Here is an 11014-nt window from a genome sequence, read left to right as displayed (position 1 = left end):
TTTCTGTCCTCTCCAAACCTTACACCTCCTTTCACAGACTCCATCTGCTCTGCATCTCTGTGTGACTGGGATCCTGACATCAGGAAAAGTTTTCCATGCTCTCCTTCATGGCTGGGCATTATAAAACTTAGAGTGAAAAAGAAAAATGCCATATCCATTCAGATACACCCTTAGGGGAGAAAATCATGTTTGTGGGCTTGGTTGCCCCAGAAGGTGGTGGGAATTTGCCCATTGTAGCTAAGCCTTGGTAAATGTTTTGTGAGTACAATGTCCTAAAGGGCCACATCGTGTAATTGGTCCCTGAGGTCATTGTCCAGCCTGTGCTCTGACAGGGTACAAAGAAATGTCCGTGCTGTGCTTCTCCAGCCACGCCGTGTTACGGTAGGTGAGCGCTGGGGCATGGGAGGAATGTCCAAATCTCGGAGCAGCTCCCAGGGGCACTGGCAAAGGCCCCACAGTCGGCCAGGGCATGGAGAGAAGGGGACAGCTGCACTGCTGAGCTGGGCGTTGATTTCTTTGGTTTAGTTTGGGTTTGTTTTCTGTGGTTTTTTTCCCTATGTGTTGACATTGCAGCCAAGACTTGCCCATAAGCAGCTGGACTTTAAACTTCAACATCTCTCCTGTAGCCATTTCCCACAAGAGCTGCAGGAATGCAGGCAGGCACCGGCACTGTCAGGCTCAGAGGGTGACAATGGCAAGGTGCTCTTGGATAATATTCTTCCTTCTCTCTGCCCTTTTCCCTCAGACAGAGCAGGCAGGTATGGCTTTTGTTTTGTTGCACCTTTAATTCTGATTTGTGCTGCTGCTTTTCTAAAAACACCAGTAATTTTATACCTTGTATAATGTTTACCTTGTTGCACAGAGTGAAATAAATGAAAACAGTCCATTCCTTATTTTCTTTAAATTCTGCTGTTTATTTCATGCAGCTAAGTGAAAACTGCTGTAGGCTAATGGGGCAATGTAGTTTTGAAGTACCATCATTTATGCCAGGGTAATATTTTGTCTTTCCGTACAATTTTTAGAGTATCTCAGATATTAAAGCGAATTTTGTTTTATATTTCTAGTTCCTGCTGAAATAAAAATGAGAGACTACTATGGAAGAGGCCAATATGCATGCTTGTTATAGCTTGAGGAAGTCTGTGTTTCTGTATTATTCTCCATGGTTTGTCAAAAAATAAAGAAGAGCCAGGCAAGGAAGAAAAATATGGTGTTCTCTTAAGAAAGTCAAAACACCCTGTGGCAGAAGTTCACTGCCAGCTGTGCTGGATGTAGCAGAACCACTGCACGGCAGAAATATGTGCTGGGGGTCAGATAACATTTAAAATGCAGAACAGTCATTAAGCTTTTCTTTTTTTAGTATCATGTGCAAGTCAGTTGCTTATGGGGTGTCTTTCAAAAAGATAACTAAATATCTGTACACAGTTCTGGAATTATTTTGCTATTGCTCTCACTTTTTCCAGTTCTATGATTATTGATTACATCAACCAGCAGTGTTGGGTCCCCAAACACTGTATAAAAGAGAAAAAAACCCTGAATATTCCCTGCCCAACACATTTACTTTCCAAGCACAGAAGAACTGACAAACACATGCTGACACACACGATCACACATTGCTTCATGTGGAAGATGAAGCTCCAGGGTGGCACCAGCTGCCCGGCAGTTTTTGATGGAGGTATCATTTGCACACCTCTCTGAAAGGTTACAGTGTTTTCCACATAAACAGTGGCATGGGATATAGCCCTTTTAACTATGAGCATTGATGAGGGGTGGTTTTTATTTACTCTCCTTAACAGAGAATTGATTGAGAACTCAGCAATGTCATGGCTTTGATCCTCAATAAAATAAAATTGCCATGAACTAAAACTGAAGAGCATCAGTTTGGATCCACCATCATAGCTTAATACCACTAATATCCACTTCTACCAATGCATCTGAAACCCCTGTGCAGTCTCACTAAATAGCCTTTGTCTTTTATAATAATGTTTTCCCCCTTTCCCTGGCTGTGGCCCGGCACTGTGTTCTGTATATCTCATGCAGTAAAACAATGTGCCAGGAAGGGTTTCAAATTCCCCCTGCTTGGGCGCAAGTCAGGCATTCCCCAGAAGTAAAAGGTCTCAACTCCTCAGCTGAATTTAGTCTAAACATTAGAGCTCTTTAAGTATGTAAGTTTTATGTGGCTGAAACCCCAAATCAACCAAAATTATTTATCTCAAAAAAAGAAGGTAAAAATATATAAGGAAATTAATCTAAGTACTTATATTAGTGTTTTGTCATACAATGTTCCAGTATTTATATCAGCTCATGATGCAAACAGTGTTATCAAGAGACAGAGACGTGCCAGTTCCCTACTTCTGGAGGAAGTCCTTGAAGGTAGCTTGGAAAGAGAATGCCTAGAAGAGAGATGTACACATGAAGAAGCAAGAGAAGTATTTGAAGATGATGAAATGCTCGTAAGTATTTTGTTTCCCTGCATGCACAATAAAAACTGCTTCCATGATCTTTTATTTGTGAAACACAAGACTGCTTCATTTGTTTGGGTTTCTCTCCACGTGAAATTTTTGCATTTTCCACCTCTGCTGGTAGCAAGCAGGTGTTTTCCATGGTCAAAATGGAAACAAGGAGGTCAGTTCTGATGTTGTTCAAGTCTTCTCCTGAAAATGATGTGTCATGCTCTTTGTATTAGTAAATCACGTGGCTGTTGTCCCATCCTGACCACACAGAAATACAGTTTCAGCATCCCTTAGGGACTAGGAGGGGCAAAGGGGTGCTGGTCAGCAGAAGAGCACCTGGAAGGCAGCACAAAGGAATTCCATTCTCTCCAGACAGTAAATTGGCTTCATCAGGGCCCAACTCAAATCCTCTAATGCAAATGCATGCAGCATGGGAAATAAATGAGAGGAGTTAGAGTTATGTGAGGCACTGGAACTGTTGTCCAGAGAAGCTTCCTTCTGTCCCTGGAAGTTTTCAAGGCCATGTTGGATGGACCTTTAACAACCTAGTCTAGGGGAAGATGTGCCTGCCCACAGCAGGAGATTGGAGTTAGATGATTTTTAAGGCCCCTTCCAACCCAAACCATTCTGTGATTTTATGACTGGGACAGAGGGAATCAATGCACCAGCAAGTAGTGGGATCTATAGAGAGAGGCTCACTTGGTGAGTATCTGCAAATTCCTTTGCACCAGGGGCTCTCCAGACATAGAGATGTCTGCTGTGCCCTTTAATAGGAATCTGGATAGAGTTTTGTTTGCAGGGAAAGCAGAGGAAACAGCTGTAGGGCTGCCCATGGGCAGCTGTGGCGCTTTGGGGAAGGGAGGGGTGGGCAGAGGTGTCACTTTGGGGAAAAAAGCCCCAGGGTCAGCTGCAGTACCCAGGGAGATGCAGGGCACAGGCTGGTGGTGACCAGCAGTGGTGCCCCACAGCTCTGCTCTGTGCTGACCACCCTGCCTCCAGCAGCACCTGCTGGGGGCCAAGTGGGATGGGACAGGATGGGGTCACTTCCCAGGCTGCTGCACACCAGAGAGACAATAACCAGCCAGTTTTTTCAGGGAGCTGCATTGTTAAAGGATCTAGCTGTTCCTCTGTGGCCTAAGAAGTGTTCATCTTCCTGAACAGCTTCTAAAGAAACAATAAAGTAAGCAGTAGACAAAGCCCCTCCCTTCTCATGTGTATATTTGCTAGCAGCACATTATAGTTGTTCAGCTTTGTAAATATTAAACCACTGTATATATTCTCTCATAACATGTTTTTTGGTTTAGCAAAGAATTTATGACATATTACATTACATGGGAATTAAATAATTTCCTAATTTTCTAATTTCCTTTCCTTTTTTTCACCCAGAATTTGTTTTGGAATATCTACTATGGTAAGCTGGCCTCTTGATTTCTCTCCTTCATAGTCCTATCACATTATGAACATTTTGATTCAGACTAATACTGATTTTCTAAGAGTTTATACTATGAGAAACAATCAGTCTCTATTTGTCATGTCTGTAGTAAAGCAGAAGGAAAATTCTACATGTGAAATGATTTTTAAAAAGTAATATACAGGAAAAACCATTTAAAGCTTCAAAAACAATTAAAGTAGAAGGTAAGTAAAGGATATTACAGTAAATGGGCTGCTTCTTTTCCTGAATCTGAAACAGCCTAGGCAATGAGAAAGTATGTTTTGCTGATACAATGCAGCAGCACAGTTTTACCAGCAAAATCTCCCAAATACAGAATTAGCACTTAAATCTGAGAAAGAGAAATCGATATTAAAAGCTACTGAGCTGTCTACAAAATATGCACAGTGGGATTGCATCATTCCCTGACAGGTGCCAAGATGAGAAACAAATCTGTAGAAGCTGAGGGCTTGATGTCAGGCCCTGAACAAGATGCCACCTGAAGAAGCCTGTGGCACCAGCTTATGGTGACTAGTCCCTATTCCCTCCCCTTTTTTGAATGCTTCAACCCAAGTTTTTCTCTTGTTTTTAACTTAGTTATTATTAATTTCTAATCTTATGTTTAAAGAATGGATACAGAAGTGGCAAAATCAGCAGTCAGTAATAATTTTCTGCACAAGCCACTAAATTACTGAGTCCTGGGAGCCATTGCATAGAAGAATCCCATCAGTGCTATAAAAGTTATGAAGAATGTTGCTAAATATCTGGCATTTTATTACTTTTCTGAGGGTGGGATTAATTTCTAATTTGAGTCATTGAATATTTGTACTAAGCATGTCATGCAGGCTTCCTCTCTAGCCTAGGATGGGAGAAGGGCAACCAGTTCAGAATGGTCCCTCCAAACAAGCTTAGCCACAATCAGGACACATTACTGACTTCAGCCTCAGAGGTGGCTTTCTTGCCATGTGTTCTGTCTTCTTCCTAAAGAACAGCAGTGTGTGTTTCCTTCTCTGTGACGTCTTCTCTAGCATTTTGGAGAATGTTGCCTTTGAAAAGTGGCTTCTTTCCTCCTCGCTCCTCCTGTCTTCCAATAATCTCATCTTCTAGACCTCTGATATCCGTGTTGCTTTCCCCTGAAAGTCCAGTGTGCAGTGTATAAATCTGCATTGTGAATAAAAAGGAAAGGCTGAGCACCCACCTAACTGCTGGGTCACCCACCAGCTCTGTTCTATACTGCTCCACCTTTGTCCCTTCAAGTCAAAATTGATGTAGTGGCATCTTGCTGAATGTCTGCTGTCAGGGCACCTTGCCTGAGATCACACTTGTTCCCAGCCTTCTTTTATCAACAGTATAAACTTAGCCATTGCCAATCTCTCTTTAAACATCACTTTCCAAAAGTTTTGTGCATGCCTTATAGAAGTCTGCTCACTGAATGACAATGTCATTGGAGACATTTCTATTGTATGATGTTCACTGATTCCCCCTAGGTCCCTTATCTTATAGTATGATCAGATTTAAATGGTTTGAATTATTTGATCTTAAAAAGTATATGTTGATTTTTACTTCCCACCTTTTTATATTGTTGTGTGCTTATAGTTTAATCATAGCTTGCCAATAACAGAAATCAGGCTGATTTCTCTATATTTCCTTGAATCTTCTCTTTCCTCCTTTAATAAAGCTAGGTGCTGGGTTTCTTTTCTTCCTAACATGGATTTCAGAGGCTTGAATCCATCTAATTGCTTCAGGCTGCAGGGGCAACCCCTCCCTAGCTCCAGGTCCTCAATTGTGCCTGCTCAGCTGTGCAGGTGATTCCCCCAGTTCACCCAAAAACCCTCCCTGGAGGCCTACATTGTGCTTGGATATGCTGGTGGCATCTGACTACAGAAGCTGGTAGCTCTTTCAGCCAGTATTTTAGTACATCTAACACTCAAAGATATGTGTGTCCATAGTCCAAGCAGATGATGATTGTTGTTTTATTCCCATAGCTGGCAGAGTTTTCACTTTTCCACCCCCGAAATCTGGTGGGGCAGCTTACTGACTGAATTAACCTCTCTGACAAGGTGTTCATTTTTAGAAAGGTTGGACAACATGTCCCAGGTTAGGCATTCCTGGCTTGCTTACTGATTGCCTATGTCTATAATAAGTAGTTGTTACTTGGATCATGTTTTCATACTGCTTAGGAGTCATTCCTGTGAGTAGCCTGAAGGGAAACTGGCAGCTCTGCCTGGTGCTTCATGCTCAGTGAGGACACCCTCTTGTTTCAATGTTCAGTTCAGCTTGCTAGTGTCTGAGCTGCTGCATGATAATTGTGCAGATATATAAAAGTTATATTTCCTCCTATTTTGATGTTGCTTGCTGTACACTTGCTCTATAATTTTGATGCCAGCTTTTTCTACCCAGTACATATCAATCTAATATGGGAGACCTAAAACAGCAGTCTTATATTACATTTCTAAAAAAAGCAAGAACTGTAACTCAGTTCTTTTCCCTGAATCAGAGCATCCATCCTGAAGGAGGCTCTGCCTCTGGGCGTCTCCCAGCCTCTCTGACAGGGGCTGCAAGAGTGCCTCTGGAAGCAGATTTGAGCTAAAATTACACCTGAGGAGCAGTTCAGTGACACTTAGCCCATTTCCTTCCAAACTGCTCTCACAACCCTTCTCTGAACAGCTCATGTGCCAGGATGGGGACTGTGTAATTTGGGATCAGTGCTGGTGGTGACTCCTCCCTCTCCATTTCTCCAGGAGGCAGGAGGTGCTCCTCAAACCCCTGCCAGCACAATGGTGTGTGTGAGGACAGCATCCGTGGCTACACCTGCACCTGTGCTGAGGGCTACGAGGGAGAGAACTGTGCTTTTGGTAAGCATTGCCTCCTTCTGAGAAGCCCCATCTCATCTTGTCACTGGGTGTCCCCATGAAACCATACGCAGCTCTCCCATGTTGCCACTTACCGTGGTTTTGGGTAACACGCACAGCTCTGGCAGAGCAGGGTGATGTGTGCTGCCTGCCTACAAAACATCCTAAAGCTCTGCAGGCTGTCCCTGTGCCCTGAGCCTCCCTTCTCCAGGAATGCAGCAAAAGAGCTGAAACCAAAGCACCTCATGGTTACACCCCAAAGCTAGCCCTGCCACTGCCACCTGCGCTGCCTGGCTGCTTGTCCTGCTGTGCTCCCAGATGTGGCCTGAAGGACTGAGGCTGCAGTGCCAGGGTGGCGTCCCAGGCACCCTGGTGCCTCTGGGGCCACATGAGACAGTCCCTCAGGACAGAAGGACTCCAGAAAACAGACTGTTTCCAGTGGAAGGCAAAAGCATAAAGTAAAACAGATGCGTTCTGGCACAGGAAAACCCTGGGCCAGATACTACATTTTTATATCTGCCAGGTTGTTCTTTCCAGCCCTGACATCAGTATTTCTGCTGGCTCAGAGTCCCCTGGGGTGGGAGACGCCCTGGCTGCAGAAGACAGGGTCATTCTCTGTATAAGGGGTGTGACTGTGACCGGCTTCTGGAGGAGCACAGAAGGTGACAGAGCTTGGACAAGAGTTGGGAATTAGATCATCTTTGTGTGAGATTTAGGCATCATGTTCTACAAGATTCTTTGCTACCTATGAGCTAGATCAAATAACACTTGCTTTGTGCTAAAGATTTAAGTGTTTGCTTAGCTGTGGAAAGTTGAGCATGTTTCAAAGTTCATAATCCCTTTCTTTTTTTCTTATCTTTGAGAGCTGATTGTTTAAATAAGTGTGCAAAATGAGAGCTATGGGTTTTTCTCAAAACCAGAAACCTTAGCTGCCTTCTTCCTCGAGCAATACTTGTCTCCATGACGTGCAACAGTTCTCCTTGCTGCAGATACTTGGTGTTTTGTTTAAAAACCCATGTCACCCTTTCCCAGAACTCAAAGGTGCTGTGTCTGGTGCAGCAAGAGGCAGGGGGGAGCACAATGAGTCTGTGAATGCTGCAGACATTCAGCTCTCTCCAATTTCTGTTTAACAAGGGGAAAAATTCCCAGTGGTAAATACTACCAAGTCAGAGTCCCAACCCACATCCACACAAAGTGAATAAAAAATAAAACCTAGAGGTCTCAAACAGTGAAAGAATACTCCACATTTTTTCTCTGCTTATTTTTTTTAGCTAAAAATGAATGTCACCACCAAGCAAAGGTAGGATGTGACCACTTCTGCTATCCAGGAAGTGATTCCTACCGCTGTTCCTGTGCTGATGGCTACAAGCTTGGGAAGGATAAAAGACGGTGCATTGCATTAGGTAGGTGTGAGCATGGACATAAAGGGGGCACCTGCTCAAGTCTGCTTCGAGCCTAAAGCAATATTTGTGGCTAGAAAAAGGAATCTAGGGACCACCACCCAAGATGCCAAAGTAATGGTAAAAGAAGGGCTATTTGATCAGAATGTTTAAGTATGAATCAGCTGAGAGGACTTGCACCACCCTACATATCACTCACTGGACCAGGTTTTCCACTCCTGTTTAGGAAAGGGTAATTTTGCTGAATGCCTGCTTGCTTGGGAATGAGATTCAGTTGATTCCCATCAGTTGACCAATCGTCTAATACATGAAGGGAAACATTTGCTGCCATATTAATTAGCTTGAAACAGTAGCCCTTTTTAGTTCTTCGGTCTCATATTAGGTATCTCATTAAATACCATCCCCTTACAAAGTAGGTCTACTAAAACCACGGAAGTATATTTAGACCTGTGTCTGTATTAGCACAAGTGGGGCTGTGAAATCGGAGTTCATCTGTAGAGCCACGTTTTTGGCAGTGAAAGACTGATGTGCACACTCAGTGTACACTTCAGGGGGGCTTTATATCAAACTGGCCTAGTTCAGTCCTGTGGACTAAGCACCAGCCAGCTGTGAGAGCATGTAATGTGTGCACCTGGAAGGTGTCCTGAGGTTTAGCTTCCCCTGAACCGAATCCAGTGTGTGTGACCCAAACCAAACCAAGTGGAAATGTGACAAATGCAGATAACTGGGTGATCCAGTCGAAAAGCATCTGTGTTGTTTAAACCAGATGAGAAAGGCATGCATATCTGTAGAGTGACAGCTGTAAGGAAAATCCAGGATTTACCTTGTCCAGACTGGGCCATAGCTCTCAGGTATTTGACACAATTTGAATACAGGATACAAAGATGAAAAAGCAAGATGTGCTAATGGTTGGCTGGAGAGGAAACCTCACTTCATTAGTGAAATGAAGCACAGTGAAACCTGGTCACTACAAGCCTAACAGGGTGACCATGTTCAGCCCATTGCTAAGCTGTTATGACTAAAATTGCCAAACAAATTATTCCAGTTTTCACCAGCTGAGAAATTGCCATTCTGCTTTTCCTTTGTGCAAAAGCAGAACCCCAAAGTCTAGGCAGAACAGTAGGCATTTGCAGGTATTAGTTATCTTGAAATGATATTGCTATCTTGAAATTATACAATATGAAGTTTTGATTTTTTTAAATTCATTTGTTAGATGCATGTGCATGTGGCAGACTTCAAGAGAGTGATAACCTTATAAGTGAAACCAGGAAGAAAAGTGATGAGCGATTTCCTTGGCAGGTATTCCTAGCAATTCATGAAACCCATCACTTTCCCTGACATGGATAGTGCTATCTATTGTTTTTTGCATTTTCTTAGGTGCTGCTGCTAAACTCAGAAGGGAAAGGCTTCTGTGGAGGAGTGCTGCTAAAAAGTAACTTCGTGTTGACCACGGCAGAGTGTGTCCTTCTGCACAGCCATTTTCAAATCAGCCTTGGTGCTGGTAGGTGATCCAAAACATTTTTTTCTTGCTGCAGCACACTTCAGTATTGACAAGCTAAATTTTAAGAAAGGTTACTAAACTTATTGCTGCATAAAAATATTGTTTAAGGAAACAAATATGTTATTTAATTTAAGCACCTCCATGAAGTATCTGAGCTATAACTACAGCTACCCCATGTTTCCCTTTACAAGGCAAGCAGAAAGTGCCTCTTGAGCATGGTTCAGAACTCAGCACCCAGAGATCAGCTAAACATGGTGGATTTAGTGGTGACTTGTTTCATGCCAAAATTCACATCAATGCTGGATATTCATCCTTACTGCTGAAATTATTTGTGCTCCTACCATCATTAAAAAGCTGCCAGTGTATTATTCCTCATTTTCCTTTGCTGCAGAGGTTTTGAGGAAGAGCACTTTTAGCTCCTCTGCTGTACGTGTTTCTCAGCATGACCAGACAGCTCGCATGCAGCTTTCAGGTCTCAAATAAACTATTCCTAAGAGCAGTCAAATGTCATTGCTCCACAGGACCTAATGGAACAAGTGGAACTGGGAAGATAATGCAAATTAGTGAGAAGCACATACACATCCGGTACGATGAAGACACTGGTGAGAACAACATTGCGTTACTACAACTTCAAGAGCATGTTGAGTGTGACAACTCCCACCTTCCTGTGTGCACCCCTGAGAGAGACTTTGCAGAACACGTTTTAATTCCAAAACTGGCTGGTACAGTCAGTGGCTGGAGAATGGAAGGTGATGAACTTCAAGGTGAAGAGCTGCAGGTTTCATACCTTCCTGCTGAGGACTGCAAACAAATACTCAACATCAGCCTCACAAACAGGCAGTTTTGTGGGCACCTCCAGGAGGCCGTAGACAAACGCCTGGCTGGAGGGAGCTTTTTGGTTACTGAGTACAAGGGCACGTGGTTTCTGACTGGTATCCTGGGATCCTGGCCACTGGAAGACACTGATTGGGAAACACTGCTTTTCACCAACACTGCAAGGTATAGGGTATGGGTTAAACAAAAAATAAAGTAAGACACAAACACAACCAACTCTCAAGCACCAAGCCCCTACCAATCGCTGCAAGGAAACATATGGATGCAGCCAGTACCCCCATTTGACCCTACTACTATTTGCAGCATTGGAAGTTGCAAGAATGACATGTGTATAACTCTAGTTTATACAGGAAAGCTTGTTCATCTTTCCTTCTGCTGACACACAGTACTGTGAGTAATGATACAGTAAACCTAGTTATTGAACTAAAAACTGATTTAATTTCAAATTTCCTAGAACTGTTCATCCTAAACCTCAAAATATTTTGAATATTTTTCTGTGAATATTTTTCTGTGATTTCAAATGTTGCTAGTACCCTGAGGTTTGATTC

At 43.1% G+C, this 11014-nt stretch overlaps 1 protein-coding gene across 1 annotated transcript; it reads left to right on the top strand.

Annotated features, from left to right (window-relative positions):
- Nucleotides 1–474: 474 nt before the first annotated feature.
- PROZ (protein Z, vitamin K dependent plasma glycoprotein) lies at nt 475–10678 on the top strand. The gene is made up of 8 exons (XM_021545551.3): nt 475–758; nt 2287–2450; nt 3837–3861; nt 6621–6734; nt 8003–8134; nt 9345–9430; nt 9509–9632; nt 10154–10678. The coding sequence occupies exons 1-8, from the start codon at nt 692–694 to the stop codon at nt 10663–10665; spliced, it is 1224 nt and encodes a 407-aa protein (XP_021401226.2). The 5' UTR covers nt 475–691; the 3' UTR covers nt 10666–10678.
- The last annotated feature ends 336 nt before the right edge of the window (nt 10679–11014 follow it).

The sequence above is a fragment of the Lonchura striata genome, chromosome 1, assembly GCF_050655825.1.
Source record: "Lonchura striata isolate lonStrDom1 chromosome 1, ASM5065582v1, whole genome shotgun sequence".
Classification (NCBI taxonomy): domain Eukaryota; kingdom Metazoa; phylum Chordata; class Aves; order Passeriformes; family Estrildidae; genus Lonchura; species Lonchura striata.
The sequence above is the reverse complement of the archived record's forward strand: the minus strand, read 5'-3'. Positions and strand labels throughout refer to the sequence as shown.

Coding starts and splice junctions, on each gene's coding strand:
- PROZ (XM_021545551.3), top strand. CDS start 692: ATGGCAAGGTGCTCTTGGATAATATTCTTCCTTCTCTCTGCCCTTTTC. Junction 6,735..8,002: donor GGGAGAGAACTGTGCTTTTG/GTAAGCATTGCC, acceptor TATTTTTTTTAG/CTAAAAATGAATGTCACCAC. Junction 9,633..10,153: donor TCAAATCAGCCTTGGTGCTG/GTAGGTGATCCA, acceptor ATTGCTCCACAG/GACCTAATGGAACAAGTGGA.